This window comes from Artibeus jamaicensis, unplaced genomic scaffold (assembly GCF_021234435.1).
Source record: "Artibeus jamaicensis isolate MK-2021 breed Jamaican fruit bat unplaced genomic scaffold, CSHL_Jam_final contig_2259, whole genome shotgun sequence".
NCBI classification, from domain to species: domain Eukaryota; kingdom Metazoa; phylum Chordata; class Mammalia; order Chiroptera; family Phyllostomidae; genus Artibeus; species Artibeus jamaicensis.
This window is the reverse complement of record NW_026521468.1, coordinates 3,185,451-3,211,604: the sequence shown is the minus strand read 5'-3', so window position 1 is coordinate 3,211,604 and position 26,154 is coordinate 3,185,451. Positions and strand designations below refer to the sequence as shown.

The 26,154-nt window shown below is 57.8% G+C and overlaps 1 protein-coding gene across 3 annotated transcripts in view; it reads left to right on the top strand.

The window, feature by feature from the left end:
• Positions 1-23,572, top strand: part of MAP3K14 (mitogen-activated protein kinase kinase kinase 14) — a 38,219-nt gene extending 14,647 nt beyond the window's left edge. For 2 of the 3 annotated variants that reach the window (XM_037162130.2, XM_037162132.2), the window contains exons 2-16: positions 6,266-6,538; positions 7,765-7,834; positions 9,270-9,480; positions 9,564-10,181; positions 11,118-11,255; positions 15,985-16,114; positions 16,341-16,472; positions 16,887-16,991; positions 18,281-18,444; positions 18,907-19,057; positions 19,444-19,818; positions 20,001-20,107; positions 20,568-20,712; positions 21,555-21,655; positions 21,999-23,572. In XM_037162130.2, the coding sequence (XP_037018025.2) occupies positions 6,286-6,538; positions 7,765-7,834; positions 9,270-9,480; positions 9,564-10,181; positions 11,118-11,255; positions 15,985-16,114; positions 16,341-16,472; positions 16,887-16,991; positions 18,281-18,444; positions 18,907-19,057; positions 19,444-19,818; positions 20,001-20,107; positions 20,568-20,712; positions 21,555-21,655; positions 21,999-22,163 (2,865 nt within the window). In that variant the 5' untranslated portion in view covers positions 6,266-6,285 and the 3' untranslated portion in view covers positions 22,164-23,572. Of the gene's footprint in view, positions 1-5,500; positions 5,730-6,265; positions 6,539-7,764; positions 7,835-9,269; positions 9,481-9,563; positions 10,182-11,117; positions 11,256-15,984; positions 16,115-16,340; positions 16,473-16,886; positions 16,992-18,280; positions 18,445-18,906; positions 19,058-19,443; positions 19,819-20,000; positions 20,108-20,567; positions 20,713-21,554; positions 21,656-21,998 lie in introns of all 3 variants that reach the window. The other variant, XM_037162131.2, reaches the window with a different exon arrangement.
• Positions 23,573-26,154: the final 2,582 nt, after the last annotated feature.

Below are 26,154 nucleotides of genomic sequence, written 5' to 3'. Positions count from 1 at the left end.
CTATCGTAAGCCAACTAGCAATCTGACCGATTTGGGGCCAATTCGGCCCTTTCCGGTGAAAGCCCTCATTTTCAATTCTCGCGTGTCTGCAGGCTAAGAGACTGTTACGAGCGGTAGGTAGATTCTATGGGTAAAAGGAGGGTAGTAATAGCCACATGGGTAGTAATACTGCTCAGTCCCCAGTTGTTCCAGGTACCTCTGCCAGCCAGCTTTGACTCTAGGAAGGAACTGAGGATCCTTGAGTCCCAGGGGAAAGGGCCAGGCATGTCCTAGCTTTAGCCCTAACCCCAGGTTAGGCTCTCTCGTTGTATAAATGGGCTTCATTTACTTCTGTGGGTAACTTATAGCTTGGAAACTTAGTTTCTTCACCTCTCAAGTGGGAATAATATCACCACCCTCACCAGGCTGCTGGGAGGTTCATCAGCAATGGCGGTGAAGCACCAGGCACATGCCCCGCACACGGAAGGCGTCTGGTGGCTGGTTGAGGTTGTTACCCTGCCTGGCCCTCAGCAGACACTCACTGAACACTGGCTGAGTGAATGCAGGGCCCACCATAAAGGGCTTCGTCGACGAGACAGGTTGTAAGACACAGGTGAGATCCAGACAGATAGTGGTAACGCAAGAAGGCATTCTCTGTGGGAGCCACGGGGTGAGCAGAGGTCAGGAGCCTGAGGCTCGCCCATTGCTGCACTGTGAGGACCCGTGAAAGGAGCAGCCTGGCTGGAACGGAAGCTGGGGAAAGGGATTGGGGAGGGCAGGCGGGGCCGAAAGGGAGCCGGGGCTGGGCCTGCCTGGGGATCTCTGCGTCTGCCTGGCCAGATGACTGCTCTGCCAGGCCAGCTCACTCTGCCTGGGTCCGGCCCTTGGTTTCCCTTCCTGAACAGCCCCTCGTCCTTGATAGGCAGAGGCTGGCCCAGTGTGGCCTAGTGGCCAGGCGAGCTGGGGCTTAAAAGAGGAAGCGCAGAATAAGAATGGTTTTCAACTAATATCTTATTAAGGAAGTTGAGTCATTCTACTTCTGCTATTTGTCCCCTCTGGGCATTCAGAGAAGGACAGATTTTACTTCCAGATGAAATAGTCATGAGAGGGATTTGCCCTGGTCTGCCCTGGCCCCTCAGTGGACATTTTCATGATGACCTTGTGAGGTGGAGATTTTTATCTCCTTCACAAGGAGATAAAAATATCTCTCTGTATGTCTCCTTCACATCATGTTAAATGGTGTCAGCAAGCCTCCACCCTGGACTGTAGGAAACAGAGAAGTCCCCTTGTCTCGGTGGTGGCTTTTATGGGCCTGGTGAAGGGGGTAAACTTCCATTTAGCATTTCGTACTGGCCAGGCACACCGATCGGCATCTCTGTACTCTACCTCACTGAGTCCTCAAAAGTACTCCAAAGACTCGAAGAGAAGAAACTGGGGGCCTCCCGAGGGTCGGTGTGCAGGCTGGGGGTGCAGCAGCGTGGGGTCAGGCCTCTGCCCCTGGTGACTGTGCGACTGTGTGACTGTTTTGGTGGGTCGCTGAGCTTCCCTGAGCTTCTCGGTCTTCACTTCAGAAAAGGAAATTAATAACGGTAGGTGCTCAGTAAATATGGACAATTATCATTCTGAATTAGAGTCATCTGGCCCTCAAATATTTGAGGTGACAAACCGGTGGCATTTGGAGACCTAGAAGGAACCTCGGAAGATTTCCTAGGCCTCTGGTTTGCAAACTCCTTTCCTTGGAAACCTAGGAGTCCACAGAGGGCCAGGGTGGGGGAAGGGAAGCCAAGGAGGTAGGAGCCTTGCCCACCTTCTGTAGCAGAGCGGCCAGTCCCACTGTGAGTTACGTGTCAGTTGCGTGCTTCTAGCTCTTCTGTGTGTCTGGAGTTGAGGTACGATTTCATTCGACAAAAAGGGTCCCACTGGCTTGTTGGTTTGTTTGTTTGGTTTTGGTTTTTGTTTGTTTTTTCGTTTAAACTTGCCAAGGCTAAAACTCTTGCCTCCTGGTTCCTAGTCTGGTGTTTTTACCATACGTACTACAACAGAGAAGTGAAACGTGATACGTTTCAGAGAGGTTCTCGACACTGAAGATCATGTTTAAAACATTATTTTCATGCCCTCTAGTTAATTAAAAATGCATTGAATCCAAACCCCATTCCTGTCTCAGAAACCTAGGAATGGACATTTTTCTGTCAAGAAAACACTGATTCCGTAGCCTTAGAGCAGAACTTCCAGTAGAACTTTCTATAGAGATGGACATATTCCCCAGCTGCACTGTCCAACAGAGTAGCTACGGTAACAGATTCTTACATTTTCTTTAATTTTCATAAATTTAAGGGTAAACAACTCCATGCGGCTAGTGGCTGCCATATTGGACAGCGCAGCCTTACAGTACAGAGAGGGGTAAAATGTTCATGAATCCCTGACCCCTTGGAATCAGAATCACCCAGACCACTTGTGAAAAGAGCAGATTCTGGGCCTAGTGCCCAGTGGCAGATCCAGTGCGTCCAGGGCAAGGGCCTTTTCAGGCGCCTCTGGTTATCCTAACCCACAGGCGGGTTGGAAACTGCTGCCATAGCTGCGTGCCCGCCTCCTCGGGGCGGGAGAGCAGAGCCGGCATCGGGCATCTAGCCCTCGATCCTTCGGGGGACTACAGCAGCCTTCTGCGGAATGTCAGACCCTTACGGATTGTGACAGAAGCTATGGACCTCTTCCCTGGAAAAACACTAAAACTCTGTGTAGTTATGGGGTTCACAGACCATCCTGAAGCCCTCTTCGAACCCACACTAGGGACTCCACCTCTAGGCTAGAAGACTTGGCCACCCCGTGAGGGAGCCAAGTTTGAGTCTCAGGGTCCAGGAACCTTGTCCACGGCAAGCCTGTCATACAGACCCGCTCAAGGGTCGGTCTGGTCCCATCCCAGGCTTCTGACCCCCAGGCTTTCCCAGGGGCCCATCGAGGCACCACGGCAGAGAAAACAGGCAATGTACCTGCATCAGGCCCCAGGAGAATAAACACTGAGTGAATGCCACCCCTTTCCCTTCCACTTTTGTTTTCAAGCCCTCCTGGTCTGAGTGGATCTGGTCATTGCTGCTGCTCACATACGTCCTTGGTTCTGACGGAGCAGGGGCCTGAGGGCATTCAAGGCGTGAGTGGGGCCAGGGAGAGAGTCCAGGCTGAGCAATGGATGGGGATTTTGATCTGCCTTCAAAGGCAGAGATATAACTGGCTCCCACTTAGTCCTCACTCTCCACAAGCTGCAGGAGAGAGGAGGCCACAGAGCTGCGGGTCTGTGAGCTGGGGTGACAAGCCAGGGACCAAAACCCAGGGCTGGGAAGGCCCCCTGGCCATCAGTTCCACAAGTAATGCAGAACCTGCTTTTGTAGATCAGAACCGGTATAGAAGTGGGAAATAGAAGCAGGGGAGGAGGGAAGGAGCAAGTAAGAGAGAGAGAGAGAGAGAGAGAGAGAGAGAGAGAGTGTGTGTGTGTGTGTGTGTGTGAGTGAGTGAAAGAATTGCTGTGAGGCCAGAGTGTCCCGAGAATAGCCTCTTGAACTTGGAGTCTGTCGATGAGGGCCTGAGTCATGGTCATGTGGCCCAGGAAAGCCAGCCACGGGCAAAGCTCTCCAGTCCCCGGACCGTGATTTCGTGCCCCTGGGAGGTGAGGGTCAGGCCGTTTTCCCTGTGCCCTTCACAGATTCAGCTGCCAGCTGCTGGCTTAGCTTTTCAACAGCCTTCTTGTTCCTCTCTCTCTGCCTGCCAGCCTGTTGGATGAGTCACTGGGGAACTAACTGCAGAGGCCCTGAGCTCGGCTGCCTCCGCCTGGGCTTCTCCGGGGCTGGGGAGCTGACATGCTCATGGAGGGAGCGTCAGGGACCCTGGCCAGTGGCCCACCTAATCACTAAGGAGACAGGGCAGCTGCTGGGGGTGAGAGGGTCCCTCACAGCCTCTCCAGTGGAGCTCTCGCTCAGGGTGAGCCGCGTCCAGCAGACGCCTGTGGGAGCCCAGCACAGCCAGACCCTGAACAGCTGGGCGCCCTCGGAACCACCGCTGACCATCTGGCCTCGTTTCTCTCCCCCGTCCGATGGAACTCTCTCTCCACCCCCAGGCTCAGGATCATCCTGTCCGGAAGCTTACTACTGCTTCCTTCACTCAGTCAACCTCAGTTGTTTCGTCTGCGCCCTGCTGTGCCCTCAGGAGCCCTCTGGCCAGGGAGGACTATGAGCTCCCCCCTTGCATTTGCCTGCTACCAAGATACTTGGGGAGCAGGCCACACAGCCAAGAGCTGGGGTTCTAGGTCCCGGCCCTGCCCTGCCTAGGTCTGGGTGACCTGGGGCAAGTCACTGCCAAATTAGGCCTCAGTTTCTTCAAGCGAAAGTGAGGACATTAGAGTCACGTGCAGGCTCCTGTAAGCAGACCTCTCAGGCTGATGGGCTTGGAGGTTTGGTCTGTTTGTAAGATCTCGGCTCCCCTGGTAAAGAACCTGGGAAGGGCAGAGGTGTGGGGCGGGGAGAACGATGGTTACAAGGAAACCAGCCTGCCTTGGAGGGTGTTCATCTAACTGAAGTCGGAACACTCCCCCGACTTCTTAGGGTCATCAAGTAACAGTGAGGTCACCCACAGAGCCTCCTTAGCCCCGAGCCCCCGGGACCAAACCCAGGCACTCTCGCTGAAAGCCGGAGCCCCTCTGAGTTCCAAGTGAGAAGGCCCTCGCAGCCCAGCTGTAAGGACCACAGCAGTCGAGACCAGCACACCCGGCGCCCTCATCCCCCGCCACCCCCCAGACTGGCTCAGTCTCTCATAGCCGCCTTGGTGAGGCAGAGTCAGTAGGAAGGTTTCAGCCTAATGTGTCCCAGCTTCCCACTGTCTCATTTAAACTTGACAGGAGGAGGGGCCAGAGGCGGCAGAGGTTTGGCTGCATTCACATGGTCTGCCTTTCCCGCCCACCAGCACACGGGGGCGTGACCTGTGATTCCGGATGAGTGTAGCTACAGCTGTTAGTAACAGCTCTAAGACCAGACTGCCACCAGAGAGAGCACATTTTTTAAATCATTGCCGGCAGATACATCCATTGATTTAAGAGAGAAGGGAAGGGAAAGGGAGAGAGAAATATCAATCATTTTCCTCCTGTCCACACCTGAGATCCCAGGGACCCAGGGACCAAAGCCACCACCTAGGTATGTACCTCGGTGAGGAATTGAACCTGTGACCTTTGGGACATGATACAGTGCTCCAGCCAATCGAGCCACACTGGCCAGGGCCAGAGAGCCCTTAGGAAAGACCTGTTTGCATTTGGTGCCTTCTCAGGCTTTTGGGAGTTCACGGTCTCAGTCTCTGAAAAGGTTCCCAGAGGGTCACAGTCTCAGGCCGCTGCCGTTCCACCGCGTGGCCCTTCCCATCCACACACTGTTGGCACAGATTGTCACCACACGGGGCTACCCTGCAGCTCCTGGTGACACACAGGGCTGGCGGGGATGGAGCCCAGAGAGAGGTGAATTCTCGGGCTCTGTCCTCCTATTTCTAGAGGTGCAGGTTGGCGCTGGAGGCTCATAGAAATTCCACCACTACTGTTGCCCGAGAGAAAAATGAAACCTAGGAGAGGTTTCCAGCAAATGAGGCTGGACCACGCAGAAGGAAGCCTGGTCCTTCTGCTCGGGTCCTTCTGAGGGCCACCAACAGATGCTTCCTGGGACAGGAGCCGAGTGCTGGTGCTGCCGCTTGCTGGTTCTTGGACTTCGTTAGATTTCATATATGTACATATATACGTGCACACACACATATGCACGCACACACATATACCTGCCTCCTGCTGGGGAACAAAACCTCTCTTCTCCTGCTGGAGCCACTGTGGACAGTGGGGACATGTCCCCTAAGGAGACAAGGCTGGGACAGTCAGTGCTGTGACTAATGGTTTTGGAATACAGGATCCACCACCCTCTTCTGGGGAAGCAAACTTGGCCATAAAACAAACAGGCGAACCAGGCAAGAGAGAACCAACCCAGGTGTCAGTGCCACGGCTGCCGGAGGAGGTGGCCTGGAAGCCCCCTCTGGGCAGCGGGGAAGGGTCTGTTTGGGGAGGGAGGTGTGCCGTCGGGCCAGGGGCTCACAGCCCACGGGGCCGTGTAGATGTGCGGCGGGTGGACTTCTTTGCCACTTGGAACATTTGAAGGATAAATATGTGTGGCGTAAACAGGCTGAGCCCGATGTCCCCCACTTTTATCCTGCAAGCCAAGCGGGCCCTGGGCCCCTTGGGGTGAGTGACCTGCTCTGTGCTTGGTCCCTCCCACAGGGCAAGCGTGAGCCTGGGAGATGGCAGTGATGGAGGTGGCCTGCCCAGGCGCTCCTGGCTCCGCGGTTGGGCAGAAGGAGCCCGCCAAAGCCAAGGAAAAGACCCAGGCCCCAGGGAAGCAGCAGAGCCCTGTCCACAAGCTCGAGGCCGTGGAGAAGAGCCCCGTGTTCTGCGGGAAGTGGGAGATCCTGAACGACGTGATCACCAAAGGCACAGCCAAAGAAGGCTCCAAGGGAGGGCCGGCCGCCATCTCCATCATTGCCCAGGCCGAGTGTAAGGGGGCCCGGCTGGGGTGGGGTTGGTGGAGGGGGGGGCGGCCTGCAAGTGGGTGCAGTCTTTGTGCAAGGGTGGATGGCACAGGTGAGGTTCGGGGACCCCTACGCAAGAGGGAGATCAGACCACTGGCCGCTCTGTGTGATTCTCACAGGACGCAGCTGGGGGTTAAGCCAAGGACGAGCGCGGGGTGGGAGCTATAACGGCACTGGGGAGTGGGACCGAAGAAGGGAGAAGCGGCCAGTGGGGGCTTTTGCCCACTGTGACCAGAGCAGGGAAGAGGGCTGGGCGGAGGAAGTAGGGGGCTTCACAGGCCCGGGGGACTCGCTGCTGGATCATCGAGCAGGCCCCTAGCCTTCTCCGTGGCCTCAGGCAGCCCGAGCATCCCAGGAGAGGCCCCGACAGGAAAGGCCAGGTCTCCTGGAAAGCCCCTGTGGGGCTTGGTTCTCTTCCACCTCCCGGCGGCCCCACCCCAGAGAACGAACACCTGCTCGGGGCCTGCTGGGCGAGCTGATGGGTGGCAGGCTGCTGCGGGGCGGTGGGGGCCTGGCCTGGGCCTTCCCGCACCCCTGTCCACTCAGCTCACAGCACCTCGGAAGGGCTCGAAATGGGGGCCACCCCCAGAGCCCGAGAGGCCCCCGGGAGGGCTGCGGGGGCCAGGAGTCTCCCTCCTCCCCGGCCCACTAGGTTTCCGGGGGCCAAGGCAGGCAGCTTGCGCTGGCATTTGCCCACATACACCCTTCTTGTCTTCTGCTGCCTTCTGCCCAGTTTTTGAGGAGATAAGAGAATAAGAATTGAAGTGCAGCGAGTGACAGACTGTACTAGGACTCCCATAAACGCACATAATGCACATATATGTAAATACATAAATAACAGCTTATATTTTTTGAGCTGTTGCATGTGCCGAGCGCTGTGTTGAGGGTTTCATAGGGACCATCTCACTGAAGCTTCACAGTGAAGGAAGTGAGGTGGGCGCCCTGCGACCCCACATTGTAGGCATGCCCTGTGCTCGTGACCTTCAGACCGGGAGGGTGGGGTGAGACAGCCCGCCAGAGGGGCCGGCATGGCCGGCGTGGGTGAGGAGGTGGGCCACCACAGGGAGGTGGCCTGCAGAGGCGGGGGAGGGGCGGCCCAGGCAGGCGGCTGCAAATCGCTTCTCTCCCGAGTGCTGAATTCCCGCTCCTTCTCCCTCCTGCCTGTCCAATGCCTTCTTCTTTACTCCAAAGGTGAGAACAGCCAAGAGTTCAGCCCCACCTTTTCCGAACGGATTTTCATCGCCGGGTCGAAACAGTACAGGTAAGGAGGCGAGCTTGCAGGGCACACGGAGCCAGCGTCCTCCCACCCACGGTGGCCCGCCCTGGCCGCTCCCACCCAGGCCCCGGCCCCCGCCCTCAGCACCTGTGGCCCAGCCCTGGAACCCGCCCAGGCTTTCCTGGCTGAGCTGCTCTCTCGGCCAAATAAGCTTTTCAAAAGCTTTTCACGGTGTGTGGATGACTGCCTCTGGGTCACATCAGCTTGACGTTTTATTTTTGTTCCCCTCAGAGTCCTCGCTGCTCCCCCTCGTTTCCCATCAATTAGGGAGGGTGCCGGGAACACGGGGCGCTTTTTCGCTGGCGTGTGACTGTGAGCGCAGGCCCAGAGGGGGCCCTCGAACTGTGGGAGAAGCCTACTGTGCCTTTTCTCCTGCGAGACACACCCCGGGAGGGATGCGCGTTTGCACACAGGCGGGACAGACAGACTCACGGCTCCGTGGGCCTGTCGGAAGGAGGCCGAGCGCGGCTCAGCCTGTTCCCAGACTCCCCGTCCCCAGAGATGCCTTTTGGCAACTGAAAGTTAAACCTGGAAACAACTTCCTCTTCTACTGCGAGTCGGACTTTTTTATCATTGGAATTTGGAAACTGCTGGTGATAAAGAAAAAGTTGTGGGGTGGGCTGCCACCCTCAGACCTGAAACGCTCAGCGTTCGGTCAGGTTCCGCACGCTGCCCCAGGTACCTTTTGCCCAGGGCCGGCGGTCTCCCACGGACCCGCTTCTTTCAGCTACCCAAGAGAAGTGTGTTGGCCTCTAGCAGCCTCCCAGGACTGGGGCCATGGCAGGGCAGGCGAGGCCGTGGTCTGACCGGGCAGGGGTGAGAGCCGAGGGACACCCGTGGCGGCGGTGAGCCTCGGGCTGTCAGAGCGGGCCAGGCTCCTCCAGTGCCCGGTCGCTCGGGCAAGTGTCTTTGTTTCTGTGGCTCCTCACATCCCTATGGCCACCAGGTACCAGAGGTGACCAACCTCGACCGTCCCTTCTTCTGAAGGGGACGGAAACAAACTCTGGTCAGTCAGAGCTAAGAATGCCCACCTTGGAGTGGGACCCTCGGAGTCACACGCCACCTTCTGGGACCTCCAGGGGCAGCCCAGCTTGGAGAGCGGGAGTAGGGCGTGTCTGGAGGAGCAGTACGCTGTCCCAACCGTAGTCTTGCTCACTGGACGCTCCCCTTTGGGCCCAGGCACCGAGGTAGGCTTTTTAAATGAGCTATTTCTTTAAACCTCTCCACCTACATGGCAGAAAATGCTGCACCCATTTCACAGATGAGGAGACTGAGGTTCCTGGGTTTTAGGGATGTTCCCATCTTCCCACCGGTACCGAGTAAGCTGGGATTTGTCTACGACTCTCACCACAGTGATCTAAGCGGTTGTGTCTTCCCCCCTCCTCGCTCTCAAAATGCTTGTCTGTCGCCTCTTTGACAGCCAGTCTGAGAGCCTTGATCAGATCCCCAACAATGTGGCCCATGCAACGGAGGGCAAAATGGCTCGTGTGTGTTGGAAAGGGAAGCGCCGCAGCAAAGCCCGGAAGAAACGCAAGAAGAAGAGCTCCAAGTCCCCGGCTCCGGCAGGAGTGGCCTTGGCCAGACCGCTTCCCAGAACGCCCGAGCAGGAGAGCTGCACGGTCCCTGTGCAGGTGAGACCCGCCGTCATCCCCGGGCCCGGGCCACAGCGCCTGTGCCCGGGCCCTGTCTCCTAACGCCTGTGTTTTCCCCGCAGGAGGACGAGTCCCTACGCGGTACCCCATATATTAGAAATGCCCCCCAGTTCACCAAGCCTCTGAAGGAGCCAGGCCTCGGCCAACTCTGTTTTAAGAAACTCGGGGAGGGACCGCGTCCAGCGCTGCCTCGATCGGAGCTCCACAAGCTGATCAGCCCCTTGCAGTGTCTCAGCCACGTGTGGAAACTCCACCACCCCCAGGACGTGGGCCCCCTGCCCCAGCCCGCTCACCCCTTCCCCTACAGCAGGCTTCCCCACCCCTTCCCATTCCACCCTCTCCAGCCCTGGAAACCTCACCGCCTAGAGTCCTTCTTCCTGAGCAAGCTGGCCGGTGTGGAGAGCCACCAGCCCCTGCCTGGCCCAGCCCTGGGCAAACTGGCCTATGTAGACAGTCAGAGGCCCCTGCCTGGCCCACCCCTGGAGCCCAGCTGCCCGCCTCTCGGCTCTCACGAGAAGTTTTCTGTGGAGGAGTACCTGGTGCATGCCCTGCAAGGCAGCGTGAGCTCCGGGCAGCCCCACAGCCTGGCCAGCCTGGCCAAGACCTGGACGGCGCAGGGCTCCAGGCCCCTGGAGCGCAGCCCCAAAGCTGAAGACAGCGAGGGGGTCCTGCTCACTGAGGTAAATAATCCCCCAAACACACGCACATGTACCACCACCACCAAGTCCTGCCTCAAGGGCAGCAGGTGGGAATTGGGCGTCGGGGGTTTGCTATGGGAGGAGAAGGGGCGTCGCTGGGAACCTGCCAGACCCACTGTCAAGTTCACACCCTTTACGGGGATGATTTTTCTCTTTATCACTATCACTCATGCATGTGGTTAAAAATGGAATCGTAGCAAATGACGCGTCGTTGGTGACAGGCAGTAATGCCCCACTCAAACTGCAGGCTCCCTTTCCTGTCTTTTTAGCCATTTCTATTTTCAGTTCTGTCTGGTTCCTTCATTACTGCCAAAGTGTGTGCGTGTTACACGAATATCACACACACCGAGAAACAGGAGCAAGTACCAACCTCAGAGCCTCCCCAGTGACCCCAATAAGGAAACGGGGGGACGGTGCCCCTGTTCACTGCTTCCTTCTTCCCCCTTTTTCTCTAGTTCTCCTCCTCTGGCTCTCTCTCTCTCTAGTTAAAAAAGTCTGGAACTTTAAATGGCTTTTGCACACTTCTACTTCCGAGCTTTATTCCATCCACCTCAGACACTGTCCCTCGGCGCCCGCCCCTTCCCTTTCTCCTTCCCTTTAGCTACTGAGGGGTATTTTTTCATTGTCAAGTAGTTGCCAATTCCACTTCTGTCCCATACCCACAAGTGTGGGAGGCTTTTCATCACGAGGAGCAGTCAGCCTCAGGCAGCACGGTGGGGGGGGGGGGCCTCCTTTGCCTTCACCTTATTCCCATAACCCGCTCCTGGGTCCCGCCCTCCCAGCCCCCCCGCGCAGCGGTGTCTGTGGCAGTGAGGGCTCAGCCCAGTGGCCTGGCGAGGACCACCTGACGCAGAGCCTTCCCCACCGTGACTCCGCGGCCCTGGCCACTGAGACTGGCCTCTCTCCTGCCAATTCCAGAAACTGAAACCTGTGGATTACGAGTACCGGGAGGAGGTCCACTGGGCCAGGCGCCAGCCCTGCCTGGGCAGAGGCTCCTTCGGAGAGGTGCACAGGATGGAGGACAAGCAGACCGGCTTCCAGTGCGCCGTCAAGAAGGTACGCCAGAAAGAGTGCCAGAGCTCCGGGCCGAAGGCCGAGCCAGGTGCCCTGCTGCGCTCCCCTGCGTCCCTTCAAGGACAGTCGCAGGGTGGTCTGGAGTCTGACTTGCTAATGGGGCTTCAGTCACACGTCCCAGCCCAGACCCGCGCTGGGTTTGTGTCCCTGAGAGGGAACCAGAGAGTGTGTGCAGCCTGGGCCACTCCTGAGGCTAAGCCAGGGGCAAGTAACCCCAGGAGGCGGGCGGATCGTTATTCACGTGGGGCTGAAACCCCTAACCACAGAGTGGGGCCACCACGTGGTGGGGTCACCCCACACCTGGACCAGGAGCCTCCAGCTGACAGGGGCCTCCCGGAGGAGGCCGCGCATGTGGGAAGTGCAGTCTGGTTCAGCGTCTGCTCTGCCTCCTGTCGCCCAGGTCCTGGGAGGTGGACAGCATGGGGAAGTGAGACGTAGCAAGAGACCCCGGCTGGTCTGACCAGAGCCCACCTTTGAACCACTTCTCAGGGAAGGTGGGGAGCAGGACCCAGGGTCCCAGGAATTCGGTCGGAGACAGAGGCGTGAGTCGCCTCTCCACTCTCTCATCTCCCCTCCACTCTCTCATCTCCCCGGTACTGGAATTGGGGACCAGAGAGAGTCATGTGCCTTCTGCCCGAAGCCACACAGCCGGCCTGGAACTGAGGCCTCTCCTGCCCAGTCACACACCAGCCCACAGACCGGGGAGGTGCTGGCCCTGCCGCCCCTCCGCCACCTTCTCCCCTCCATGACTCTCAGCGTGCCCTGCCTGGGAGCCTCCAGCCCTGGCCCGAAGCCATAAATCAGAAACCTTTTTGTGGGCCGTTTCCCGGGCCTGTTGGCAAGGGGAGATGAACTAGCCCAGAGAGGGACCTTGCTTTCCAGCAGCTTTGGTCAAGGATCTTCTGACCCCCAGGTGGAAAGGCACCACCACGCAGCCAGACCAGGCCCTGGGCAGAGTGGACATCAACTCTGGAGCCTGTGGCTTTAAGGGGTGAAGCACAAATTGTGATGTTAACAAGCCCGGCTTCCCAGCTCAAATATGGGCCAGGATGTTAAGAGCTCCAGGGTCCCAGCCCCCGGTGACAGGAGAGTGGGGACTATCCGCAGGGATTACCCCAAACTTCAGACACACCGTGTCGAATAACCCAGCTCCACCCTCGTCAGCCCCCACTGACCAAAACATGCACGGGGTTCTTGCCAGCCCGGGTCGTCTTCCACCGGGATGCCAGGGCCACGTGCCCACCTCCTCAGCTGCAGCTCCCTCCCTGGGCCATTGGAGAAGGCTCAGCTGTCCCTCTGGGGAGGCGGTGGGAGGAGAGCGGAGGGTGTGAGGTGCCCTGGAGATGAATGGCCAGTGCTGGGCAGCTTAGTCACCCGGCTTCTCAGCTGTTCGCCTGCTGAAGTTCTGAGTCCCAGGCAACAGGGTAAACAGCCCTGACGAGGCAGAAGACGACAAACACTCCACTTCCCACCTCCCGGGGCAGCGAGGCAAGCTCCCAGCACTGACCTGACCTCCCACCCATCAGCTCCGCGCTTCTGCTCCCCCCGGGGCCCACCAGGGCGTCCACTCTCCGACCTCTCCTGCTGCCCAGAGTCTCCACGGGCGTGGCTCCTGGGCAGTTCACACAGCTGCCCTTGGCCGGGCCGACAGCCCCTCCTTTCCTTTCTCTCTGGGGAGGGTAGGCAGTAGGGTCTTTCAGGATGTTCGCCTGGAAGACCTGAGAACAGTTCCCTGCTGAGGGGGTGGGGCTGGGGGTGGGCAGGCAGGGGTCAGAGGTCAGGCTGCACCTAGGGTCAGAGCAAGCCTGTGCACCCTCCGACGCTCCCTGAGGAGGACCCAGCACAGGGCGAGGACCACACTTCCTTGGTCCTCTTTCCAGAGCACCCATGGCCCCAGGTCAGACGCTGATTGGTCACGAGTCCAGGGTTTAATGTAGAGGTTGTTTGGTTTTTAAGGTTTGGTTTGGTCTCGTAATTGCAAATAAATACAGGCTCACTATATAAAAGAATTTGAATGATAACCAAAAAACAGAAGTCTCCGGTCCCCGGTCCCATTCTTTGACATAAATCTTTTTAGATTTGTTATGCAAAAATCTAAATCTATGTTAAACTTGTTATAAACGTGTAGTTGTGACCTTTCTTAAAATGAGACCGTACCCAGAGGTTACTCCGTGCCGTGCTTTTCTCATATGAAAGTATGTTGTGGGCAGACTTCCTTCTAGGTGTGTGTGCATTGCACTCATGCTTTTTAACAAGCAACGTGAAGGTGCTCAGCCCCATCAGTGGATGGGTTCACAGGACCCACGAACCCCCAGAACTTCATTCTGATGTGTGTGCGTGCACACGTGTGTGTCTGTGTGTGGCACGTGTGGAATGTGTGGATGCATACATAGTTTTGATGGGGGAGGGCTCATGTCATTTATCAGATTTTCAGAGGCTCCTGTGGCTGGAAGAGGGTTAAGGTCAGTTGAGAACATCCAGCTGTGGCACGGGGGCCTGGGGTCTCCTTTTTTATCTCTGCCGCAGACCTGGGCCAGTGTGGCCTTGGCCGAGTGCAGCCAGCGGCTCCCAAGCGCCTGCTCTATGGACACAGTATCACCTCACCGGCATTTGTGAGATGTAGATAACCAGCGATCGGGCAGGTGCTGCGTGTGCATCCCACGTTAGTTCTCCTTAACACCCTATCACGGGCCAGCCCTCACTTTCCAGAGGAGGACACTGAAGACCAGAGAGGGGAGTGGGCCAGAGGGGGCGGGCAGCTTGCCCGGGCTGTGCAGCCCTGTGTTCCCCGCCCCCCACCCCGTGCCCCCCACCCCTCCGAACTCCCTCGGAGCACCCTTTCAGCTTCTCTCCCTTGAGCCAGCACAGATTTCCAAAGCAGCTTATGTTTTAAAGAGTCTCCCTCAACCCCCCTTGGTTGGGTCAGTGGGAACGGTTTTAAAACATTGCCGATGGCTCTAGAGGACTCATGGATCTCTGGAAAGTTAAAGCAGAGGTTCCAAACTTTCTTGGTTCCCAGCTCGTAATTTTTTCATGGTGCCCCAGGCCAAAACAAGTACCTAACCGTTCCATTTATTGAGTAATTAGGTCAAATAGTGTCTTTATCTTAACAACTTAGTAGCCATTTGAATAACAGTGCACATGAATGGAAAGCAAATTCCCTTTTCTGTTCTCAAACCACCATAATTACTAATGGGACGTCCTCCTCACTGGGACCGCACAGCTTCTCGAGCTTTGAAATCAGATTGGACACCATCATCACCTCCATCTCCCACGCCACGTGATCTGTCTGAGTGTTTATCACAACCACCTCCAAAACCCGCGCTTCATCAAGATACATCCTCAAAAAGAACGAGGCGCGTCTAGCGTTGAAAGGGAACTGTCTCCAGCTAGCCGTCTGCACGGTGCCCCGCGGATGTGCACCACTGCTGTTTCCCCCAAAAGTAAAAATGCCCTGGCGCACCCGTCTGAGTTCTCCGTGGTGCCCCGAGGCGCTCCGGCTAACAGTTTGGGAGCAGTTAAGATTACAGACATTTTGTTAATACAAGTCCCGTTGGTAACTTAGTTCCAACTCAGGTTCAGAGCTGGAAACACTGACAAAGAGTCAAAGTTCACGCGAATTGATTAACAAAACCAGATATTCTTTACGTAACCAGAAGAGAGACATTTTCCACTGATAGGCAAAAGTCCCCAAACCCCACATCGCAGAGGTCCTGCTTGCCAAGTCAGCAAGTCTCCAAAGAAAACTGCCAGGTCCTGACTAATTTCTTCCAGGCTGGTTTTGCTACCACTGGCGCCCCCTGGTGGTACCTCTTAAGGCGAACCTGAGACACCTCTGCCCCACCTCCCCCACCCCACCCCCACAGGCAGCCAGGAAGAACAAGTCAATTTAGGAAGTCTAAGCATTTGATAAGCTGCTCTTACCTGGGTTGGAGGGAGGAGGTGGGAAGCCAGTGTTTCCTGAACACCCGATGGTTGCCAGGCCCAGTGCTGGTTATCACCCCGTCAAATCTTCCCTCTGCCCAGGAGCAGATGCCCCTGTGCCTGCCTTTCACTTATGGAAATGCATAGCTTAGGAGAATTCATCTACTTTCAGAAGTGGCTACGCCAGGGTGTCTGCCCAGGATGTCGGTATCCAGGGTCTGTTTCTTCCTGCCGTTCCGTACTGGCCACTGCAAAAAGGAGTGGGTATTCTCAGGCCCAGATGCTGGGGAAACCGCTGCGAACAGAATAAACAGCACCACACCGTCTGCATGGACATTTTAGTCCTCAAAGGAAAGAGACAATCAGAGAAGAGTGTTGAGGGTTCTGAGGCATTGGCAGAGCCAGGATCTTGGCAGCATGGACCCTGGCGCTAGACAAGTCAGAGACCCAGCTGTGGATGTTGGTGAACGAGATGTCCTGTGTCCTAGAAATGCCCAGACATTCGTGTTGGGGAAAGAAAATTCTGTGCTTGGCAGATTTGAGGCTGGGCAGCGTGCCAGGAGCCTAGATAAGGATTGCAGGCTTTTGTGGTTTTGTAGATGTCAGCCTTGCAGAACTTGAATCAAGCCCTGGGAGTTGCCCCTGTTCCCAGTGTGCACGGTTTGGCCTCGGAGGGTCCCCTGAGGGTCCTGGCCTCAGAACCGTTGCTGGAATGCCAGCAGTATCTGTGCGGGGAGCCAGCCCTGGCCCCTCGCCCTGACTCACAGCCACCTCTGGGCCCCTCCAGGTGCGTGTTGATGTGTTTCGGGCTGAGGAGCTGACGTCATGTGCAGGACTGGCTTCGCCCAGAATCGTCCCTTTGTATGGAGCGGTGAAGGAAGGGCCTTGGGTCAACATCTTCATGGAACTGCTGGAAGGTGAGGAGCTAGGTCCCCCACCTTCTCCCTCAAAATTCAGAGCCAAGGGTTTCCCCGAGTCTTGCCCAGGTTGACCTTGGTCCCCAGTAGGTCCATTTTTAACCTCTTGACCCTGTGACATTGGCAGGAAAGGCCTGCTTCTCCACCACTTGCCCTTCCAGGGCCCTTGCCCTTGGCTTGGAGGCCTGGAAGAGCCCCACGTAAAGCCTGGCCGTTGGTCTCCTAGGTGGCTCATTGGGCCAGCTCATAAAGCAGCAGGGCTGTCTGCCGGAGGACCGAGCCCTCTACTACCTGGGCCAGGCCCTGGAGGGGCTGGAGTACCTCCACACTCGCAGGATTCTGCACGGCGACGTCAAAGGTGAGGCCTTGTTCCCCAGCGGGTTACCTCCGCTCCCATCCTGCGTGATTTCCTGCCCGATCTACGGGCCTCGCCGGCCCCTCCAGAGAGGGTGTGCCAGCAGGAAGCGTTCTCTTAGCCCTCAGCCTGGCACTGCACTTGCCCACAGGGGTGGTGCCCACAGGGAACTGCAGGTCGAGCTACTACCTGGGGGTGGGGGGCAGCCTCCCCCGGGAGTAAACTCTGCTCCTGCCTGCTGCCGGCCTGGAGCCTGAGCTGATACCCTCCCCGCTTCTTCCATGATTAATGGAATTAATCAGAAGCAGCAGCTGCCTTGTAGGGGTCAGCCAGAAAACTGCCTCACTGGAAGTCCAGGGTGGGCCGGGGCCTGCCGTGACTCACCTGTTCCTCCTCTTCCCTGGGGCCGCCTGGCAGCCGACAACGTGCTCCTGTCCAACGATGGGAGCCGAGCAGCCCTCTGCGACTTTGGCCACGCCGTGTGCCTTCGACCCGATGGCCTGGGGAGTTCCTTGCTCACAGGTAAGCCCCCTCCCCATGACGACCACAGCCAGTATCCTTAGTGAGCATTAGCCCTGTGTCTTCTCCTGTACCTCCCGTAGCAGCAAGCAGAGGTGTGCACGCGCTCCGTCTATCAGTTTACTTCAGCCCACGGCCACCGGGGCCACCCTGTAAGGCTTTTGTCATGAGGCTTAAATGCAGTCATGCCTGTCGACTGCTCATTTCTGATGCTCCCCTCACACGGAAGAATGGAGAGGCTGCGTGCCTTGCCCTGGGTCCCCGGTCCTCTCCCAGGGGCTGCCATGGCCCCATCCCTCTTGTCCAGCCTTTTTGGGGGAGCTGCACTCCCAGCCTGTGACCTCAGCCTCCCTCAGCCGCGAGAGCTTCGTTTCTGGGAGCACAAAGGCCTGGGCTCTGTAGCTGCAGAAATATGTTTTTAACTTAGATTTTTCTAAATATCAAAATAATCCACATCCATCGTCAGATATTTGGCAACTACTGAGTTAAGTGGTATAGAAGGGAAGGAAAAAAAGAATTCTCACCATTCTTCTTGCCCAGAGAGATAATCGTGAATATTTCAGGTAGTTCCTTCCAGGTCTTTTGTTTTCCGTCCATAGTTAAGGCCATTAGAACCCAGTGTTCTGCCTTGCTTTTCTCATGTGTAGCATTAGGCATAAAACAATTTCATTTTGGCGAAAGGAGAGGCCACCCTTTAGAAGTGGTTGTTTGTTGGGAAGGGGGGGCTGTGGCGGTCATTGTGAAGGTGCGAGTTGGGCGTGGATTCCTGCCCCCCACCTTAAAGTAACTTTTTTATTCTTATTACAAAAATAACTTCTTTTCTAATATGCTTGCGGAAAGTAGAGCCAAGCAAAAATAAAAACTATAGGTCACCAGAAAGCAATACTGCTTCCATCTGGTATCAATATTCTAGTCTTTTACATACATAGTTTTCTTTCTTTTTTTTTTTTTTTTTCCCAGTGACTAAAATTTCAGGAACGTGATCCCGTTAATTAGTCTTCTGCAACTTCATGTTCAATGTCCAGGCCCCTCCTCATTTTCAAAAAGCACTTTAAGGGTTTGGCCCCAAGGGCAGAGTCCACATGCGGAGGATGTATCCTTTGTACCAGCCCCAGCAGAGCCCCTGACTCAGCTCATCCCCAGCAGGTTGGATGTGGCGGCTCTGTCTCTATTTAAAGCACTTGAACAGAGACACATTCAAGGCGTCTCAGGAGTGGACTAGGGTGGTCGCTGTCCAAGCTCTCGCCTCTCAGAAGCCACTGGGGACTTTCCTACCTCCCTTGCCCCCACAGGGGACTACATCCCCGGCACGGAGACGCACTTGGCCCCGGAGGTGGTGACGGGCAAGCCCTGCGACGCCAAGGTGGACGTGTGGAGCAGCTGCTGCATGATGCTGCATATGCTCAACGGCTGCCACCCCTGGACCCAGTACTTCCGAGGGCCGCTCTGCCTCAAGGTCAGTGATGGCACCTGAGACACCTGGAGGGAACCGCGGCAGGCCGGAGGTGGCCTTGCATTTTAGCGGTTCTTCAGTGGCAGCAGATGGGAGCAGGGGGCAGGAGGAGGCCTCACCACAGATGTGGGGTCCTGACGAAAATACATGTCACCCAAATCTGAGGCTCCAAGGGCAGATCCCAGGTGAGGGATCTGCTCGAGTTCCTGGCCGGTCCACACCTGGGCCACCTCTGCCTGCCCCTCCCAGGCTGGGCCTGGAGGTCCTGGGCCTTCTGCTGCCTGGCCCAGGCCTGCCCTATCTTGCCCCCTTTCTCCCTCTTCTTGGAAAAGTCCCAGGCCCCTCCAGTTCTTGTGACCAACCGCAGTGCAGCAGGGTGGGGATAGCAGGGAGAAGCAAGAAGAGAAAGCTGGGTGCTGGGAAGTAAGGGGAAGCGGGCCTCACATGTTGCCTTTTGACCCCCAGATTGCCAGCGAGCCTCCGCCCGTGAGGGAGATCCCGCCTTCCTGCGCCCCTCTCACTGCCCGGGCCCTGGAGGAGGGGCTGAGGAAAGAGCCCGTCCACCGCGCGTCCGCGGTAGAGTTGTGGCGGACAGTCAGCCTGGCGCTGCAGCACGGTGAGAACCCCCTGCTGGCTGGAGGGGCCAGCAAGCCTATGGGGTAGCACAGTGATCTGGGTCAAGGTGTCGACCTGCCCGAGCCTCGGTTTCCCCGTGTAGAACATGGCAGTGACCCAGCTTCAGGCCCATCGGCAAGACCGAGGCGAACCGATGAAAGCGCATCCTGCTGTGCCTCAGCAGCGTGCCCAAGAGAAGGGGGGGGCCACACCAAAAGGGGCTCCGGCCCATCAGGGATCAGAGAATGTTCAGCAAAGCCAGCTGTCACTCTCCAGCCATTTGAGTGGGGGAACCCGAGGTGTTGGCAGCACCAGGTGTTGGGGGAGGGATGCGGGACAGAGCCTGTGCGGCCCACCCACCTCACCACACTGCACTCTGTTTTCCAGTGGGGGGTCTGAAGAGCCCCTGGAGGGGAGACTACAAAGAGCCCAGACGTCTGCCGTCACACCACGCCCATCCGCCACCTAGCCCAGCCCACTCTCACCAGGCCCTTCCAGCCCAGCCAAGGGAGCTGCCCCCAGGGCCCTGGGAGCCCCAGCCAGCCGAGGACACAAAAGGCGGGGCCCCCAAGCTCCAACCTCCTCTACCTCCAGACCCCCCAGAGCGGAACAAGTGTCCAAGCCTGAACTGGGGCAAGGAGGAGTCTGGGACGTGGGAACCCTTGCCTCTGTCCTCCCTGGAGCCAGCCCCCGCCAGAAACCCCAGCTCACCGGAACGGAGGGCCACCTTCCCGGAGCAGGAACTGCAGCAGCTGGAAATAGGTTCGGGCGCTGCAGCCTCTGGGTCCCCGAGTCTCTGGGCCCCGCCACGGCCTGGGCTTCCTCCTCCTTCCAGCCAGCGTGCATTCTCTTCTGGCCCCTTCCCCGGGGCCTGTGCAGGAAGAGCCCTGCAACACGGCTGGATCCTCCCAGTTTTTCACGGCATCTTCTGCTTTTTTCTGCAGAATTGTTTCTGAATAGCCTGTCCCAGCCATTCTCTCTGGAGGAACAGGAGCAGATTCTCTCATGCCTCAGCATCGACAGCCTCTCCCTATCCGATGACAGTGAAAAGGTGAGTCAGCCGTGGACCAGGTGCCGAGGCACAGAGCGGGTGGCTGCATGTCCAGCTGGTGAGAGGGCTGTGTGCAAGTCGTGGGCAAAGACAGGGAGGGGATGGGGTCACCCCCTCCCCCGAGGAGGGGTCCTCACTGGGGCAGGGAGTTCGGGTTTCTCACAGTGAGACAGTCCATCTCCAGCACACCTAGGAATGAAGGAATGGCGTGGCTCCCGGAGATGGTGGGGAAGGACACTTGGGTCTCGGTCCCCATGGAAACACTGCTCACCCTCTTCCGGTTCCGGGGGCACCTCCTAACCTCAGCTCCCTGCTTAGCCCCAAATGTACCCAGCAGAGCCCTGCACCAGCTTAGGACAAGAGCAGTCCCTCACCGCAGGGGAGGACCCAGGGCCCCTTTGCCCGAGAGCAGATCAAGGCCAGAGCACAGGGCCTGAGTCTGGCCACCTTGTCCTTCCAGAACCCGTCGAAGGCCTCTCAGAGCTCGAGGGACACCCTGAGCTCCGGTGTGCACTCCTGGAGCAGCCAGGCCGAGGCTCGCAGCTCCAGCTGGGATGTGGTGCTGGCCCGGGGCCGGCCCACCGACACCCCAAGCTACTTCAATGGTACGGTCCAACCCCCACGTGCTCCGCGCCCCCCACACCTGGTCCGCCTGGGACTGGGGAGCCCTAGGAGTTTTCATCTCCCTTCCCCCAGCACATGGGGAAGGGAGGGAGAGGCGTCTGGCAGCCAGAACTTGAAGAATCTGGCCATTGAGTCATTTAGAGCAAAGGGCCTGATGGCCCTTTCCTGGTGGGGCAGAGGGACTGTGGCCCCCCAAGGGCTGCCGATGGTGTCCAAGGTCAGGAGTCAAGTCTTGGCCGACAGTCAAGAAGCTGAGCAATGAGCGTCTTCCGAAGGGACAAGCATTTAAATCAGGAAGTCAGCCACAAGTTTGCTGGGATCCTTCTCTGGGATTTGAAGTCAGAAGTGGAGAGAGAACATACGTAGAAGTTAGTTTTCAAGCTTGGTTGTGTAAGTTCTGTTGTGATTTTGAGAGAACAAGGGTTTCATCAGCTCACAGTTCCTTGGCCCTCCCCAGGGCCAGCATGACTCATGGCCTCCGGCCGCGCCAGCAGGCCCTCGGCTGCCCCAGCTCAGGGAACATCACACTCTAAGTTGCCTACAGTCTAATTTAAGAATCTTTGTCTCCAGTTCCTTTCTGCTGTATGTGCACCCTGGGGTGCTACTTCCCCATAGAAGCTAACCTTAGCACTCTGCTCTGTGCAGGCCACATGCTGGTGTTGACAGGAAGTGGCCGGGAAGAGCTCGCGGGCGTGTTACGTCAGGCCGGCTGCAGACGGAGCAGCGTCTGTGCAGCCTTGGCACCGCCAGCCTGCTGCCCTCTGCTTCCCTCCCTGGAGAGCCAGCGGCCACTTTCCCGACCATCACTTTGCTCGCCTTCTAGGTGTCAAAGTCCAAATACAGTCTCTCAATGGGGAGCACCTGCACATCCGGGAGTTCCACCGGGTCAAGGTGGGAGACATCGCAACCGGCATCAGCAGCCAGGTAAGGGGCAGGTACATAGTTGGGGGCAGAATCCCAGAAGCCAGGGCACCTGGCCCAGCCCTCCTAGAGAAAGGTTTCTGAAGTAGAAATGGCCCCATAGACACTAGTTGGCCTTGGATGTCCCCCTGGGACTCAAAGTCCCAGTGCAAAACTGGCAGTGGTAACTGAGGGGTATTCAGGACCCCGACTTGGACCAGGTGAAAGGCAGAGAATTCCCTCAGGGCTGCCTGCTTGGCTGGAGGGAGGCATCTCCCAGTGCTGGGCGCTGGGCACGGCCAGCAGCTTTGTACTTCCAGTGGGCTCCAGGCCACTGTCTCAGGCCCACTGCTTTGCTCTGCCCCAGATCCCAGCTGCAGCCTTCAGCTTGGTGACCAAGGACGGGCAGCCTGTGCGCTATGACATGGAGGTGCCAGATTCAGGCATCGACCTGCAGTGCACCCTGGCCCCAGATGGCAGCTTCGCCTGGAGCTGGAGGGTCAAGCACGGCCAGCTGGAAAACAGACCCTAACCCGGTGCTGCGCCACCCGCTCCACTCAGTCAGCAGCGGCCGCCCTCGGTGCCCCGTGCTGCCGCCGAGACGCAGGCTCGGGCTGCTTCCAGGGACCCGGGGACTCAGAGGTGGGACCCAGGCCAAAGCGGACACCAGCAAAACACCTCCCGGGATTCCCCGCCCGTGTCCTGTCTGACCCGCCAGGAGAACACCCTGTGCCCATGTGAGCAGGAAGAGGAGGAGGAAGGCAGGAGGCCTCTTCCCACAGGGAACAGAGAGGGTCTTCTCCGCCCTGGTCCAAAGAGCCTGGCCTGGCCCCTTTGTGTCGGTGACCACTTACTAGCAGTCAGGGGGCAGCAGGTTCCGGCTTGGGTCGGGAAGGGCCAGGCGAGCCAGCCCCTAGGCCCCCAGGCAGATGGGAGCGTGTCGGGTCGGAACAGGGCCAGGCAGCAGGTGTGCCTACCCTTGGGCAAGTGGGGCCCTCTGACCCCCCTTCCCGGCCTCGCCTGGCCGTCCACCCCTTTTAGACCCAGGACTGTCCGACAGAGTGAGGGGGTGGGAACGCCTGACCCTGGGACATCTCCCTGGGAGCGAACGCCACGCTTTCCATGGCGTTGCGACACAGGCCCTGCGCTGGACTCAGCAACAGCAAGGGGCCAAGCAGGTGTTTAAGTGATACAGTTCTCAGTCCCCAAGGACATGCCCCTGACTTGCTGCGCTCAGTCCCCTCATCTGTGAAAGTGAGGAGCGAGTGGCCTGAGACACTCCCCCCCCCCCCCCAGGTGTCTGCGGACAGGACAGACGCACGGGAGAGAGCGCAGCAGGTGTGGGCGCTGCTCTGCCCGAGCCACAGTCTTCCATGTCTTGCATACCAGCTTCCTAAGCCACAATTCAGGCATTGGGCACTGAGCCCGCCCTGCCCCTGGTCACGGGGCACTGCCAGCTGCACTTTGCACTCTGATGACCTCAAAGCACTTTCTTGGCTGCCCTCCCGAAGGGCAGGTCTGTGGTTCCGCGTGAGCACAGGCAGACTAGACAAGGTGTAGGGATTCAGGTCTTGACCTGTCTCCACACATGTGACCCTTTCAAAGATCCAAATCTCTTTAAGAGGAAGCCCCCACACTCCAGTCCTCTCCATTGCCCCAGTCCAGTCTTTTATTTGGGGGAGGGGGAAAGTGATTGAGACTCATGTAGCATTAATCCACTGTGAATCCTTGGGGGTTGAGGGGCCTGCGAGATTCCTCCTTGGGAAGAGCTTGTCCCCATGACTTGCCAATGTGCCTTCTGTCCAACTGTCTCTGAGGAGCCACACCGCTCCCCAGGGAGAGGCCCCAGCCCCCAGCAAGGGAAGAACTGCAGCCTTCCTTGCCACTGCTGGGTTGGGCTGCAGAGACCTCTGTAAGCAATAAAGTTCCGGTAACAATGAATCTGGGCCGCGGCCGTCTCCACTCGTCTGCCTGCTGGCTGAGACCCCATCCCAACAGCTGCTTCCCTTGGCCTTCACAGTGGGACCTTGTCAGATCTGCCCCTTGGTTGGGGCACTGGCAGTTTTCAACCCTCGATTGGGGCTGCTTTTCCCATCACTCCCAGTGGGTGCGTCCAGTCCCACCTCTGAGCTACCCACTCAGACTAGTTGGGCGAGATGCCCCACCTGGCGGCAGCAGGGACGTCCCTGCCCAACACTGCCAGGGAGAACACAACGGAGAGAAGGCCTGGGCACGGACCAGGCCTGGACAGTGGGGCCCGCTGCCCCACCCACCGCCCGGTCCCTGAGACCAGGCTTCCAGGGGACTAACCCGAGAGTGGGCCTGGACTCCCAGCCCTTCCAGCCACCTCCTGAATGCCTGCATTCGGTCAGAAATGGCTTCTCAGAGTGGGTACCTTGGTCACCAGACACAGGCCTGAGGAGCAGGTACCTGTGTCATCTGGCTGCATACCCCCCGGAAGCCATACACAAGTGTGTGTGTGGGGGGGACCTGCAGGCACACCTTGGGGTAAAGGCTGGAGGTTCAGTGGGTTCTCTGAGGGGTCCTGGGTACACGGGAAGGGCAGCAGCCTTGTGCCAGTGCCCAGGGCAGGTGTAAGGACCACCCGGAAGAGCCAAGGCTTAGCCCCGCCGCGGTCCCCACCGCCCTGCGCCCGCTGCAGAGGAGCCAGAGCCGCCAGAGGTCTCCAGAGAGGGGCTCCTGGGGCGCCGTCCCCGGAGGTTGCCCCCCAGAGGCTGCTGCTACCCAAGCGCCGGAAATCCGGAGCTCTGTTCCCAGCCGGCGGGACTTGCAGTAGAGACGTCACAGAGCCGGCGACATCACAGACACAGGCGCCCCCGCGTCTCCACCGCCCCTCACTGTCCCCAACCAAAGGGCGCAACTGGAGGCAGAGGGGCACCAGCCACCACCCCTCTCCACACCTCCGGGACAGAGGCGCCTCGGTCAGCATGGGGGTGACAGGTGGGAGCGGGCGGGCGCGCGGTGGGGAGGGGCGCGGACGGACCGAGGGGCGGGGACCAAAGGGGAAAAATGAAAGTGAGGGGGCGGGGCGCGGAGGGGGCAGGGATTTGGCCTCCATCCTCTGCCCCTGCTTCTCAAGCCCCAGGCACCTGCGAAGCAGATGCCATCCCTGCCGGGCGGCTGCCCTAACTCCCACACCTAGCCTCGGCCCTCCGCAGTGCACGAGCGTGAGTGTGCACGGGCACGGATGCACACCTTGGGATTAAGGCTGCAGATACAGAGGGTTCTTGCCCAGGAAACGACTCATGAATTATCCAAACTTAACCGCTAAAATCACGTCCGGTCTTTCCTGGCTGACACTTGGAAATTTTGCAGAAAGCAAAAAGCAATCCACTTCGACATACATTTACTGAGCACCTCCTCTGTGCTTTGCACTCTTCTCTGTACCAAGTAACAAAGATGCTTGCCCCTCAGGGCCCTGGGTCTCGCTGATTTCTAATACTGGGGCTCAGATCCCTACAGAAACTAGGACCTTCTCTCCCCGGAAGACATACATAGGCCAGCATTTGTAAAAATGTGTGAAAAACCACCAACCAGAGGGCAGCTGATCCCCTTTCCCAAATTTTTGGGATGACAAATGTATACAACATTTACTGCACCTCATTCAGGGCTTATTCCCGTGCTGGCTAGGCCCTGGCTCAGAGGAGTTGACTCAAAGTTAAAATGTAGGTCAGCAAACGCGCCTGCCTCCAGGCCCACCTCCAGCGCCTGGGCCGAAGGAGAACCAGGAAGAGGCGCTGCTGCAGCGCCTGGCCCTTCCCGGGTACCCACGACGCCAAGGCCAAGGGCGCTGAGAGGCCAAGGAATAGTTGGGCTTGAGCCCCAACTGAGCAGAGCACTCACGTTCTTAAGACCTCCCAGCTGCTCTGCCTGAAGAAATGAGAGGTGTGTTAGCCCCAAGTAAAAGCACTGTCTTGCACTGTCCCCTGACCAGCAGTGACTGGGCCCAGACATTTTCCAAGTTGGAAAAGTTGGAAAAGTTACTACAATGAAAGGTAAACAACACCAGGAAGAGGAAAGGTGTTACTTATTTTAATTTTGGATAAAGACTCTGCACAAAAGTGTCCCAGGGCAATAAACAAGAAACAGTTGTTTGGTGGAGTGTTAAAGCCACTGGCAATGGAAGAGCAGCTGACGTCACCCAAAGACAAACTGCTTCGATAAATGTAAGTGTCAGGAACGTGGGTGAAGAAAGAGAGGACAGTGAAAAGGAAGGGCAAGGCTCTGGTCTTGGCAGCCGCAATCAGGCCACAGCTGTCCAGCAGGCCAGGCCTGAAGAACAAAAAAAAAAAGGAAGCCCAGTTCAGGAGGTCCCTCGAGACACCCAAGGACACGGAAAATCACCATAAGGACCAGATGTGTGCAAAGCACTCAACACCAAGTGCCAGCAGATAGTGAGGCCTGGGTCTGTGTTGACTTTGGAGGGGGAAGGTGCGGAGAGCCTGTGGGGGTGCAGAAGGGCTTGTGCACAAGGTCAGCACCAGAGGAGGGAGATCGGAAGT